At 39.7% G+C, this 15,165-nt stretch overlaps 1 protein-coding gene across 1 annotated transcript in view; it reads left to right on the forward strand.

The window, feature by feature from the left end:
* LOC106956959 (fibroblast growth factor receptor-like 1) overlaps positions 1-15,165 on the forward strand; it is a 46,108-nt gene that overhangs the window by 28,964 nt on the left and 1,979 nt on the right. The window contains exons 3-6 of the mRNA XM_015048098.1: positions 2,638-2,910; positions 11,925-11,993; positions 12,475-12,759; positions 14,600-14,953. Coding sequence (XP_014903584.1) covers positions 2,638-2,910; positions 11,925-11,993; positions 12,475-12,759; positions 14,600-14,953 — 981 coding nt within the window. The remainder of the gene's footprint in view (positions 1-2,637; positions 2,911-11,924; positions 11,994-12,474; positions 12,760-14,599; positions 14,954-15,165) is intronic.

Below are 15,165 nucleotides of genomic sequence, written 5' to 3' on the forward strand. Positions count from 1 at the left end.
TAAACCAGGAAGTAAAATGTCTTTTGTCATATTTGATATATAGAGTATTTTTAGGTAACATAGTTACATGATCATGAAAAATGCATAAAATGTTTTTTTAAAGTTTCCAGAGGTCACCAGAGATCAACATTAAGTTAATTTTGCTAGAATATTTGACTTGACACCAAATTTGTGATTTTATAAATATGGGGGGGAGGGTTGGTTGACCTTTGACCTCTGGAAACATTCATATTCATAAAATAATAGCAGCACAAACAAAAATCGTTGCTGCACAAAAAGTTTGACACCAATTTCGTTTGATTTGAAGACGGTGTGTGTGGACGGGTTACCTGCCATCACCATACTGTTTACCACATATATGCATGGAATGCGGCCCTGTGTGTGTTGGAGAGCCAGTGTGTACTTACCCTGCGCGTTGTTTTTACTGCGACCCAGCCAGCCGTTTGTTCTGAGGCACAGACGGGGCTCTGTGTGGAGCTGCAGGGTCTGGCCGACTCGCCTCCCCCTCAGTCGCCCCTCAGGCTTCTGTTTTTCCTGTGTGTCTGCTCTGCTCACTGATTCAGGGTTTTGTTTGGCTTTTAGTGGTGTTGGAGGGTTGGGGGGGCTCTGCTCAGGCTTTCTAACACCATCACAGGGTGTTTCGGCCCGCTCCGCTGCACCGGATCTGAGGGAGCACCCCTGAGCCAATTAAAAGCCGGAGAAATGGCTGCTGTCCATCTCACCCCCTCTCCGCCGCCGCACTGCCTCATGGCTTTGATCTCTGCACGCCAAATGGAGAACGAGAGCCAGAACAGTTTACCCTCTCTGCTCACGGAGCGGCGACACGGCTCGCCCAATTATTACAATCTGACTTCAAGGTTTCTGGCTAATCTGCAGAAAATAGACAAACTTTACTCTTCTCTTCTTTGCCTACTGTTTCAGAAAGAGAAACAAAAATCCAGACTATCTGTTCTGGTTGTTCTCTCTACCGACGGAAAGATTCTGCTGATTAAAAGCGGAGTTCCCCAAGGCTTAATACTCCGCCCATTATTATCTTCAGTATCTTTGGGAATTTTTTCACTTTCAGTTTTGTTACAGATACAAATCACACTTTTTAAGTGACTGATGTTCTAGAGAAGTGGATTATAAATGTGAATGTTTTTCAAAAACAGTATTTGTGTTTGTGTGGCTATAATTTCTGTGTTATAGTTACCTAGAAGAAGTAATAAACTTCTTATCATCCCTTTTATTGTTATCACAAAATATCGTGATGAAACCTTAAGTCCTTAGCGCTCAACCCGATTTGGAAGCAACTTTTGGCACCGACCTAAGCCTGGACTCACATCTAACATTTATCTTAGTTATTTTTTCAGTTAAAAAACAATGCAAATTTTTAAGGGTTGATCTATTGCAGTTTTCTGATCAATCATTGATCTTTAAGAAGCCTGACCTGCCGATTACGATATTGGCCAACGCTGAATGTGCTAAATGTGCTAAATGTAGCAACAAAGTTTTTAAGTCTTTGTTCACGCTGCAGCCAAATATATACGACCTGTATGTGATCTCCAGTGTGAACTACAAACTACCTAAAAGTGTCCCGCATGTTCAGTAGAGGGCGCAATGACATCAGCATGTTCAGTAGAGGGCGCAATGACATCAGCATGTTCAGTAGAGGGCATAATGACATCAGCATGTTCAGTGTCGTGCCAACCTCCATAAAGAAGAAGTAGCGCGCCGTGTTTGCGGAAGTAAACATGGACGCTAATAGTGTAGCATATCTTATGATTTTGAAATCCGACCGGAGCAGCACAGTAACAACTTAATCGTCGTTGTCATCCGTCGTGGTTGTTGTGTTTCTTCCCGCTTGTGTGCATCAGGACGCAGAACGGTGACGTTTGTCAAGTTTCAATGACCTTCAGGTCGGATGAGTGCGACCCGGACGTTAGGTCGCATTTGAATCAGATACCCAGGCGGTCTGGTTCGCATTCAAAAAGAATCCGACCTGAGTTGTTCAGACTGTCATGAAAAGATCAGATACAGGTCACGTTAAGTAAAAATAAAATCTGAATTGGGTCACTTCAGGACAGGCGTCAAACTCCAGTCCTCAAGGCTGGTATCCTGCAACTTAGATGTGCCTCTGCTGCACCACACCTGAATAGAATAATTAGGTTATTAGCAGGACTCTGGAGCACTTATCTACACAAGAAGGAGGTGATTAAGCCATTTCATTCCAGTGTTTTGTACCTGTGGCACATCTAAAAACTGCAGGACACCGGACCTGGAGGACTAGAGTTTGACACCCCTGCTTTACGGCAAAGCAGAAGGAGACAGATTATCAGACGTTTTCAGATAAGATCAGTTTTACGTGTAAATATCTGCCAATGATCCAGTTTTAAGAAAATTAATTGGTTTATTGGTTCACCTCTACAATATTTAGCAATTCAATGATCCAAGGTGGGACAGAAAGTTCACCTCTGAAAGCCTCCAAGCAAACTTCTGTAGTGACCTAGTCAAAGTCTCGACTTTAATTTGATTGAGATGTTGTGGCTCTTCATGATGGAAAACACTGTAATGTGGTTCAATTAAAGCAAATATCCAAATAATTTTCCATTTCTATTTTCCTAATCACGTCATATTTCTGTTCTTCTTTCTCCTCAGGACCTCCTCGGGTTTCGGACCGGGTCACCCACAGACAAACGGCCCGTTTGGGAAGCGCCATCAAGCTGCCATGTCCCGTGGAAGCAGACCCGCCGCCCTTCATCCGGTGGACCAAAGACGGACGCATCATCCACAGCGGCTGGATCCGCTTCCGCGTGCTTCGGATGGGCCTGAAGATCAAGGAGGTGGAGGCCGACGACGCCGGGACCTTCAACTGCCAGGCAACGAACGGCTTCGGCAGCGTCAACGTCAACTACACCCTCATCATTATCGGTGGGTACGCGCCCCAACGGTGCTTTCACACCATGGTGTTCAGTTTACATTCACACCAACCAGTTCGGTTCGGTTTAGCCGAACTCAGGTTCGTTTGTCGAGAACAGTGTTCTCAATGGGCCGGTTGATGAAAACCATTAAACTGTTAAGATAAATACATGCCAGTCTCCTCATTCAATAAGTACTAATTAAAATTAAATAATATTGAACATCTTTTCACATTGGTCGGACTCTTCCAGATTTTTTAATTGTGATTTTTTACAATCCACGTTACAGATTTTGCAGTGCTAATTTAGGAATATTTGCATTATCTGCAAATGTATGACATTAAGAATGTCTTAAAATTATGAGAAAAAGACGTTTTAATGAGAAAGAAGCTTTAATTTTTTAGTTATTTTTCATGTTTAAATTCTCATAAAATTAACACTTTGCTCTTGTATCACTACCACCGTATTCGTGTAACATTTTGACGTTATTCTTGTAATTAAAAAGAAAAGATATGTGAGTCTGACCCTTATATTTTGTCATAGAGTTGACCTGAATTCAAAGTTAAAATAAATAGAAGCTGTAAAGCAAGATGGCGGGTGATGGCGGCGTGCGCTGACATCACTCTGAAGTATGGAATCCCATTGGTGGAAAAAAATCAAGTTTAAAAAAAAAAAAATTCTACAAACACCATAAATTCAACTAATGGATAAAATTGGTGTATTGCCCAGCTGTAGTGATAAGGAGGTAAACAGGTTTTTTGATTTGTTGTTTGAAAATGTAACAAATGTTTAAGCAATAAATCAATTAATCGCCTGATAAATTAAAATGAGTTCAATAATTTTAGTTTGCATGATTTATTGTTTTTTCTTTCCATCAAAAACTGGATGACAAAAATCTTCAGTCTGGTGTTTTGGTCTCAACTAGCCATTTTTTGAAGGACAATTTTAATTACAGGGACTTCATAATTCAATCTGTGTTGTTTTGTTTATTTTGGATATTTAATGTAATTTAAAATTTAATAAAATTTTATTTAATTTCCCTTTGGGATCAATAAAATATTTTTGAATTGAATTAAATTGGAATGTGTTCCAGTGGTAAATGCTCTGTACAATTTAAAGTTTATTGAAATATATGAATCCATTCTTGCATTATTATGCCATTACCATTACATTACTTGATAAACAACATTATTGTTTATCACAATAACTACTAGGACAATTTATTGTCCAGCAAAATTCATCATGACATTCATACAAATGTTGCAGTTTTGTCCCCAATCGACTCGAGTCTATCGGACTAAAGGGAAGCGTTCTGGTTCTGACATGCGACATCGTTTCCCTGCAGAGCGTGCCGCTGGTTAAAGACATCATCATCCAGATTTCTGCCGCTTTACCGGCTGATCCCTTTGCCTCTGCCTCTGTTGCAGCTCTTTACCTCTCTCTGTCCAAAGTCAACAGCAGCCTGGGATATTGTTTCATGCGGCTTCATCCTCTGTGACTCAGTTGGATCTTGAGCTCTTCCTTTTCCCCAGGCTACTCTCTGTGTGCAGGCAGGAGGTCCACAATAAGAACCACATTCAGTGTTAAAGTGCCGGTTTGCCTCAGAGCTCTGCGCAGGGCTTCCAGGATTAGAGACGCTCTGACCCAGTCTGGGTACAGTGCATTTCCTCTTCACCGGGGCGCAGCATGATGAATGAGAGGAGTGGAGCGTGAAGGCTGTGTTTAGTCTAATTACTCTAAGATGCCTAATTAGCCCCAGAGTCTGCTGTATCTCACAGGAGGAGTTTCACCCCAACCTCGTGACGGCTGTGCATCAGAGGAAACGCAGAAAACAGTGGTTGATGCAGCGCGGCGCGCACGAGAGCAAGGTTTAAGCAAGTTCAAAGCCTGGGTGTCAGCTGATTGTGTTTAAATTAGAGGCTGAAGATGTTGGAGCGCAGCCATCTGTAATGCCAGGGTTGCCAACAGAGCTCTGCTAAACAGTATCAGACATCGCCCTTTGGGTTTTTACGTTACAGATACCCGTTCACTCAGAACAGTTCTTGTTTTAAAAAAGAAAGAAACCTGAGTGGAGAGGCGTTGCTGAAAGCTTTGATGATGAGAGAACAGAAATGTAATTGTTTCTACAGGGTTGAAATGATTAATCGTGATTAATTGCAAAGTTTCCCCAGAAAACTTGTTAAGTCCACTAAGACAGTCATTCATCCAGCAGCATGCCGTGTTTTCGAGTCAAAAAATGTTTAAAGTTGACAGGAAATTTGATAATATCACTTGATAATCATGTGTTATTGGAAGATTGGAAGAGTAATACCTGAACACCAAGTACAAAGTCTTAAAAAATGCAAACATTTTAAAAAGACTTAAATAAATAAACAATGCTTAGCCTGGTGGGGGCACATGTAAAGCCTGGTGGCCCGCCAGGCTTATAATACACTGGGGGAATTGATTATTGAAATAATCATCAACTAATGTAGTAATCAATTAATTGTCAAAAACACTACATGCTGAAAAAACAACACACTCAGAAAAGTTATTAAGCAACGCTACAAAAAAATTCTTACATTTTGTCTTTAAGATTAAAAAAACTTACTTTTCTACATATGTTCTAACTAAATCTTCTCAAATGGCAGCTTTAACTTCACCCGGTTCAAATTCTGTTAAAAAAATCTATGAAGAACCCTTTGCTATCTAATCAATAATCGATCAGCCCTACATTGATGATAATTTGAGCAGAAAGGGTTGAACTTTTCACACGTTGCAGTTAAGAGTATTTATTTAGCTACAGATGCATCCCTTCCTACATGGCAGTAGTATGTTGTTGCATTTTAGGCAATAAAACATTAATTTCTTTTATTTAAAAGAGAAATTTAATTGTTTATTTGCACCTTTTAAAAACTCAAATGAAAAATCTGCAAAATGTGCCAGGTTTTTATTTGATTAATTGATTGTCGGAATCGGTTTATCGATTGACCATCAGAATTGATTAATCGCTCTTTAGACCAAAAATGATCATTTTTAAAACCTGGTTCCAAAGTGGATAAATTTCAGGAAGCAGGTTTTTGTGGCGAGCCGCGTCTTTCTTACACGTCGACGTCAAAGTCCGATCTCACTCTCACAAATAACAGACATGCCGCCGTTCGGCAAGGTTCCCAGATCTGATTGATAGTTTTCAGCCCAAACACAATGTAAAACGTTCCCAACTCCAAATAAAATCATCCCAAATCTGAAGCTGGAGGTGTGCAGGTTCAGATTTGAACCGGCTACGTTTGTAGCTCTTCTCACACTCTACGGTTTCTTTGGAATGAGCTGCATCTCATATTTAATCTGAAGACCTGCTGAGAAACTCGGTTCTGATTTTCATCAGGAGGGTTTTTGCCCTTTATGGAGTTGAAACGAAGCTTTCTGGCTTCAACCCGGATCTTCTCTACTGTAATTCCTCCTCTTCCTCATGTGGCAAAGAGCGAAAAGAGAGACGTCCACCGACCGAACACACACTGCTGTTTTTAATGCCAGATTTGATTTCTGAAAACTGAAAGTGAGAAAACATTTTTGTCAACAAAAATTAATAAAAACGGTAATTAATGTGGAAAAACTATAACGAGCTATATCTTAGGTTTATGAAACAAACACTGAAATCATAGATATATCATTTGTTTTTGTGTTTATGAATCTATTTATTAGCCTTTTGAACTGAAATGAAATTGATATATTTTCCCAGTACAAGAAATTTACGTCAGCTGTCGCCAAATTACGGTTCTCAATATTCCTGTGCTAGTTCATTAAATGGCGACTGCAGAAGTTAGGAGAAAACGGCGAAACCTAAAAATGAACCAAAGTGTGAAAAAACCTAAAACTACTAAACTAAAAGTAAGCAATACTTAATTAATAATAACTAAAAAACGCTGCAAACACACTCTAAAAACTAAAACTGACTAAAACAAAAAGCCACAACAGAATGAAATTACACCATAATGAAAAACCCAAAACTATTAGAACCCGCTCTGCAGCATGTCATCCCTGCAGACATTAACATTACCTCCAGTCTTGTAAACGTTAATATGACAATCCCATGCTAAAGCTGAGATAAAACCTGCTGGGACGTACTCTGCAGAGGACGCAGGACTCGCTGCATGCTCTGGACGGGGTCTTTGGGGGCTGATGGGGCCAGTTGTCAGGACTCCCCATCCAAACAGGGCCCAAACAGCCAGCTGGAGGGATTGAGGAGGCGCCATGTTGCGCTGATGGACCAGATTCCTCAGATAGCTCTTGGGAGGACAGATGGGAAGAAAGAAATCTCTCCAGAACAGAACATGCCCCCCGCCCCGTCTCCTCACCGTCCTCTTTCAGTTCTCTGCTGGTTCTGTTTGCACAGGAATGCTCTTGAACTTCTTGAAGCGCTGCCAGGTTCCAGTCGTCCTGACCGACTGCAGCTCTTCTCTTTGCGACTCCAAAGAAACAACAAAGCGGCGTGATGGATGATGGGTGATGGTTGCTGCGCAGGGAGTCGGCTACCCCTCATTTACACAACTTCAAATAAATAAACTCCTCTCAGATCTTCTGGAGAAACATGCTAGCAGGCAGCTAAATTAATTAGCTGGGTTAATGGAAAGTTTTGCTCATGATAATTGCTCACTGGCAGGATTCTGACAATGAGGCCCCGTAATCTGATTAAAACACACCGCTGCAAAAACAAGTGAGAGACAATAAGCCAGCAGCTGAGGCAGGATGACGGATATGAGAGCAGAAATCTGAGGCTGGGAGATACATCGATTTTACCGATTAATCAAATTTGAATGATTAATCAAATGTTATTGATTAATCAAATTTTACTGATTGATTTTTGGGGGGAAAGTCTTGATTTTTTTCACTCCTTGTGTTTCTATATTTCTTGTGTTTTGCAGCTTCTATTTGTTCGTACTTTGAATATTGGGTCCAGGCTGTTGGTTTTTAATTAATTAGCAGAAAAAGTCATATTACTACAAGAACAAAGACTTGATAGGGTTATAATAGTTTTGCGTTTTCATTATATTTTAGTTTTATTTTGTGGTGACATTGTGTTTGTCTAATTTAGTTAGTTTTAATCAGTTTTACAGTGTGTTTGCTGGTTTTTATATCAGTTATTACTAGTTAAATACCATTTAGTTTTTATTAGTTGTAGTAGTAATTTTAGTTTTCTCATACTTTGGTTAATTTCTAGGTGAATAATTCAAAAAGGTCAAAGCGTTGCATAGTGATTAGTATACATCGATTGGTAAATGAATACTTAACAGAAGATACTATTTTCAGAAAATGTATTCACATGTTTTCTCCCGTTTGCTGTCGCCATTTTGTGGATTAGCGTAAATGCCACCAGTAGGAATATGGAGTACCATAATTTGTGAACAGCTAACATAAACTGCTTATGTAGGGGATAAATATCTAATTCTTCTGCTGGCTCTTGTGAAACTTTTTTTTATTTTGCTCCCATCTGCAGTAAAACATCCAGATGTTTGCACGTGTTAGTTGTGGTGGTGATGCAAGGCTGTTGTGCTGAACTTTCTCTGGAAACATAAACCCCAATAGAGCTGCAACTAGCGACTATTTTAGAATTAATCAATTCTTTTGACGATTAATCGATTACATACAATGTTGTTTTTCTATCGTAAACGCAAATCATATATACATTTTATTACAGTTTTGGCCTAATTACTGCTCTGAGTGTGTTCTTCTTTCAGCAAATGGCCTTTTTTTGAGTCTGTATACTCCAGTTAACGATTAATTGATTACTAAATTGGATGATATGATTATGTCAATAATTGATTCATCACGATTAATCGTTCCAGTTCTAATCCCCAGCCATCCCCAGAGCTCACTCTGATATAAAAATCTCTCCTCTGGCCCGTTCTTGAGCCTCAGCCAGCAGAAAGCGTGTGTGGTGGGACCGTTTCCTGTGGCTGGTTTTGTGAATGAAGTGAGAAAGGATGGCGTCAGACCATAAACACTGCAGGGACATCATGAATGGATTCGAGTTGGATCAAAATAGCATTTTAACAAACTTGAAGTTTTCAGCCTCAGAATAGGTTGCATTTGGATCCAGATTTTTGTAATGTTTACTGGCGTATGTGGTGAGCACCAACGCCTCAGAGCTGACCTTTCGTCTACTTTAACTGCTCTGCTTCGCGTCACAAGATGATTGCAGGACTTTAACAACTACTGGATGGAGGCAAGACCATCTGCCTGTCAAAAACACCAATTTAATCTAAAAAATGAATAGAAATAATCAGTATTATAATTCTTCTTTTCCACTTTGCAAGTGATTATTATCAGCAGTTTAGAAGGGCAATAAGACTCTGTAAATATTGCAGATAGTTATTTACCTTGACTCAAATGAATTACACATTATCAGTTAATATGTTTATTTTAGAATGGGTTACTAACTTGCTTTAATTGTGATTAATTGATTTAAGTAATCATCAACTCATTTAGTGATCTATTGTTAACTGGAGTGCACAGACTCAGAAAAGGCCAACTGCTGAAAGAACAACACAGTTAGACATGTAATTCAGCCAGAACTGTACAAATATATATCTATATATTCCACTTAAGAAAAAAACAACTTAAAAATGTAAAAATGTTTTCTCCAGAACTTCACAAGTGGTTTTAGTTTCACCCAATTCAAATTTTGTACAGAAAAAAATCTTATGCACTTTTGCTATCTATTCATTAATTGGTTAATAGAAAAACTAGTCGAAAGATTAATCCTGCACTGTGTTGTTAAGTCAATCAGAAAGGACTGAACTTTTCACATGTTGATGTTAAAACTATATTTCAGCTGCAGATGATCAAGTGTTCACTAAAGGAATGCTGCTATTTTATTTTAGGCAATAAAACGTTTATTTTCTTATTTAATAAAGGAAATATTTTTTTTACATCTTTTAATGTATTTTTTAATATTGTATAAAATTAGTTAAGTAGTTAAATGAAAAATCTGACAAATATGCCAATTTTTTATCTGAGTAATTGGTTAATCATCAGATTAATCAATGATTATATTGATTAATCGATATAATTGATTACTCAAATAGTTGACGATTAGTTCCGTAATCGATTCAACACAGTTTATCTGATTCATCGTTTCAGTCCTAATCTACAACTATTCCCTACTTAGGAATTGATCGGTTGAATAATTGATTAATAGATAATCGTTAGTTGTAGCCCTACATCACAAAGTTTTTGTTTCAGTTAGTTTTCTGCTTGTCTCTCACACTAAACTTCATTCAGACTTAATCAAAGTGTGAGAAATAAGCAGAAAACTGTTTGTTTCTTTTATTTACGATAAAAATCAGCTTTTGGTTACTTTCCACCACACTGGATTAATCTCTGAAACGGCTAAATGTATACGTTTGGCCTTCAAATGTCCCACCTCTGCAGCATTCTGTGCCTGCATTGTGCCAAAACAATAGTGGCACGGGATAGCTTTAACGGCTCAGATGCATAAAGAGCATCATTGTTCCCTAAAATCACCAAAAAGCAGAGAGGAAACAAATTCAAGGAAAAAAAACTGAAGTCAGAAAGAAAACCCCGGCAGTGCAGGACCAGGATCTGTTTGGATTGGGAGGTTCAGGAACCGGCAGGAATGTGGAGAGCCCAAGTGAGCAAGAGGGAAATATTTCTTGGGTTATTATCGTTGGCCAGTTAAAGCCCCTTCAAATAGCCATGACATCATGGCTGGGATCGGTGCTGCAGGGGACAAACAAAGGAGGGCCTGTACCTAGAGAACCCAGGAGAGCTCCGACGGTTTCAGGGTTCTCAGAGGGAGGCAGAGCGGCGGGGGTTAAAAGTCACATCTGGCCTCTTTACCTGACCCAATCAAACCAAGAGGAGGGAATCAAGTGAGTCAGACTCGATGCAGAAGAATCCAGCAGAGCCAGAAATCAGTCACAGAAGGTAGAAATAGTTACGCTGAGTCGCATTGAATACGTTCGCTGATTTTTAAAATGTATTTTTAATTTTATTTTAAGAATGCATTGGTTAGAAAACCTGTGACTGTGGATGTACCTTCTGCTTAATGTCTCTGTCTGCAGAGCATCAAATGTGGATGAAGTTTCAGTCATTATAACGTCTTTAAGCCCGGTCTTAGCTGGGCTGCATGATGTCAGCCAGTGACTAAACTCCACAGCTGTCCGCTCTAACAGGGCTTAATAAAAAACGATCATATTACTTCCAAATGCAGCAGAGTGTGACCCCAGCATGCAGCCTGCGCAGAGTCTTAAAACTCATTTCTAGGCCAGTTTGACGCTGTAGCAGCAACAGGGTCAGATGTTAAAGTGCTGCTTGCTTTAATGGTGACTTATTATGCTTCCTTAAGCACGTTAAGATAAGTCTGGGGGCTACAGAAAATAATGTTCATTACATTTATGGCACAAAATCATTCTTAGATAATGAAATGTTAGTCTGGTAAATTATTTTAGCTCCTCTCAGAATGAGCTGTTTTAGGGCGTCTTGTCACTTTAAATCCAAATAAGCTGCTGCTGGCCACGCCCTCAACTCAGCGTTTATACTCAAAATGGCCGCAAACAAGAGCTTAATTATACAACTATACACAATAAGAATGCAAAAAGTTGTTTCTAAATAGTAAGTCAAAAACGAAATACTTGCCACATGCTGGATTTCCGCTGGGGTTGCTAGGCAATGGGGCTGGGCTCAGCTGGGGTTGCTAGGTAACGGGTCTGGGCTCAGCTGGGGTTGCTAGGTAACGTAGAATGTGACTCAACATTCAGAATGTTTTTAAAACTGCTCCTTTTCCTAAAAACATTAACTTGTTGCCAAAAAAACAGCTGAGTGGTTTTTAAGCTCTTGAACTGTTTTTAGAAGCAGCTGAGACACAAATAAAAGCATAAAAACACAAAGAAAGAAGTGAATTTTGCATAATAGGTCTCACATTTAAGTTATAAAAACTGTATTCAGTGTTTGATGATTGTAGAAATAAAGGCCTTTTCCTGTCATGTAGTCATGCGCTGACGTATTTCTATCCCTTTGTGTTTGCAGATGACCCTCGTTCTGATAATTCAGGACCATCAAACGGAGCAGAACCAGAACCAGGTGGTGACAAATTGGGTAAGAACTCCAAGACTGATGTCCTGCTTTCAACAAACTGGACTGCCTTGCAAACTTTTCCATATTTTGTCACTTTCCAACCACAAACTTTAATGTGTTTTATCTGGATTTTATGCGATGGACCGACACAAAGGGGCTTGGTACGTGTCAAGTTTAAGGAAAATCATTCTGTACATGGCCGTTTTCATTTGCTTTACTAATAGAAATCTGAACATTGTGGAATGTATTTACTCTGATGCTCCCAATGAAAATCAACTGCCTTCAGAATTAAGCTAAATTAGTAGTTAATCTATTTACCAACCTATTTCTGATCATATTGTCAGCTTTGATATTTTTTTTAACTTAACATCATTAACTGAAATTTATAATGACAACAATAAATAGACACTTTTACGATAAATCATAAACAATATGATAAACGCCCACCCAATTATTTCCTCCCAATCTTTGGAAATTCAAACTAAATGTTTCCCCCTGGCAGCTCGTCCTCGCTTCACGCAGCCGGAGAAGATGCGGCGCAGGGTGATAGCGTGTCCCGTGGGCAGCACGGTGCGCCTCAAGTGTTCAGCCAGCGGAAACCCTCGACCCGACATCGTGTGGCTGAAGGACGACCGGCCCCTGACGGAGCAGGAAGTCGGCGAGGGCCGCCAGAGGAAGTGGACTCTGAGTCTGAAGAATGTGGTGCCGGAGCACAGCGGCAAATACACCTGCAGGGTCTCCAACCGGGCCGGGGAGATCAACGCCACCTACAAGGTCGAAGTCATCCGTGAGTATCAACCAAACCAGCTGTAGTCGTTCATAGAAGAAAGGCAGCTCCAGTGTCATGATACTGCCACCACCGTGTTTCAGTAGATAGGTGAGGGACAGGTGATGTGCAGTGTTGAGGCCTGTCACAATAACGACTTTCACTGCATGATAAATTGTCCTAGAACTTATAGCGATTAACAATAATATGTTGCTTTGAGACAATGGCATAATAATGCAAGAACAAAATATCCAAAATAAATAAGCAAAACAACAAATAAAATAAATTATTAAATCTCTGTAAACTAAATCATCCTTCAAAACAAGGGCCTTATGAGACCAAAACACCAGACTGAAGAGTTTTATCATCCAGTTTTTGGTAAAAAAGAGAAAAACCATAAATCATACAAATGGACATTATTGAGTTTGTTTTAATTTATTATGTGATTAATTGATTAATTGATTATTCTGACAGATCTAGCAGTATCAGATCAGAAAGTTTGATTTTGGTGTTATCTGACTTTGACTGCAGCTACCGATTATTTTAGTAATCAAATATTTTATTGATTATTCGGATTTTAAAAAGTTGCACATTATACCAATTTTTCATTTCACCACTTTCACTTATTTTATTCAGTATTGAAAATGTACAAGAAAATGCAAATAATTAAATTCCATTTTTAAATAAGAAAACATTTTATTGCCTAAAATTCAATAACGTAGCATTTCATTGGGTGATCATTTGTAGCAAAGGATGCATTTAAAAGATACGTCTAACATCAACCCTTTCTGTTTGACTTCATATCAATACAGCTGACCTGTTGATTATTTCTGATCAATAATCAGATAACAATAGCTGTTTAATAGAAGATTTTTTTAAGCGTAATTTGACCTGGGTGAAGCTAAAACTTTACTACCTGAGGAGTTTTGGGTAAAACATATTTAGAAAGAATGTTTTTCATCTTAAATGCTAAATTTATCAAAACATTTTGCAATTTTTGGCTTGATTACTGCTGTGAATATGTTGTTTTTTCAGCGTATTTCCTTTTGGTGAGTCTGTATACTCAGATTCATAAATTACTAAATTACTTGATGATTATTTCAATAATCGATTCATCTGGTTAATCATTTCAGCCCAAGTGTAAATACTTTCACAAAGCGCTTGTAGCTGCAGGAAATAGACTCAAATCGGCACCATCGCAGGTCTGCAGACTAACCTCCTTCGCTGCAGTCAGATTGTGATCAGCAGGTCTGGACGAATGTTCTCTCAGCAATGAGAAGCACATTGAGGAAGCAGTCTGAGAGTGAGGGCTGGTGCCCCACTGTTTGTTCAGGGAGGGGACCATCCAGCCAATCTGGAGCTGATTAAAGCCCAGCTGTCTGCCAGAACCCCCTCCAGCCCCCGAGAGCGCAGCGCTGTACAACCAGGAGCACGGAGAGGAAGCTAATCACACATACTTCTTGTGTTACATGTGGTGTTCCTGCCTCTCTCTCAATTACAAGCTCTTACCTTTAGGCTGCTTTGGACGAGGAATGCAAGTTATTGATTCATGAGTTGATTGTTGTGAGGAGTTAAAACTGCTTTTTTCACTCTTAAAATAATAAAAAAGTATGAAAATCATTTGCTAAACAAATAGAATGAGGTTTGATTGTTTTCTTTTATGCGTTTGTCTACTGACTTAGCTGGAATCCCATTCTTAGGAAAAATATACCGAAACATTCTGCTGATTTGATTTTGATGATGTTCTTCTACCTGCACTTCTTCTTAAACTAATAAAACATTAATCGGCAATTAATTATTTACGTTCCTATTTTGGATTAAAACAATGTTTGTGACGGTTCTTTTGTTTGCGTCTGTGCAGAAAGGACGAGCTCCAAACCGGTTCTGACCGGGACGCACCCGGTAAACACCACGGTGGACTACGGGGGCACCACGTCCCTCCAGTGCAAAGTGCGCAGCGACGTGAAGCCGGTCATCCAGTGGCTAAAGCGCGTGGAGTCCCACGAGGAGAGCCGCTACAACTCCACCATCGAAGTGGGGGACCACAGGTTTGTGGTGCTGCCCACCGGGGAGGTGTGGTCCCGGCCCGACGGCTCCTACCTCAACAAGCTGCTCATCACCCGCGCCAAGGAGGACGACGCCGGCATGTACATCTGCCTCGGCGCCAACACCATGGGCTACAGCTTCCGCAGCGCCTTCCTGACGGTGCTGCCAGGTGAGGGCCGAGATGCTGCTCCGCTACTGGTCTGCTTTGTAAGACGGAGCATAGGGCGGTAAATTTCCACCCAAAAAACTTAGAAATTTTTATCTTGATCTTAGAGATTTTCTAGGAAAATGTACTTGTAAATTTCTGACCCTGAAAAGTCTTTTTTTGTTTTTTTTTTTGTTGAAAAAACTCAAGTCAGGGTAAAAACAAAAACTTACCTG

This window comes from Poecilia latipinna, unplaced genomic scaffold (assembly GCF_001443285.1).
Source record: "Poecilia latipinna isolate Pla-1442-1.1 unplaced genomic scaffold, P_latipinna-1.0 Scaffold860, whole genome shotgun sequence".
Taxonomy (NCBI): domain Eukaryota; kingdom Metazoa; phylum Chordata; class Actinopteri; order Cyprinodontiformes; family Poeciliidae; genus Poecilia; species Poecilia latipinna.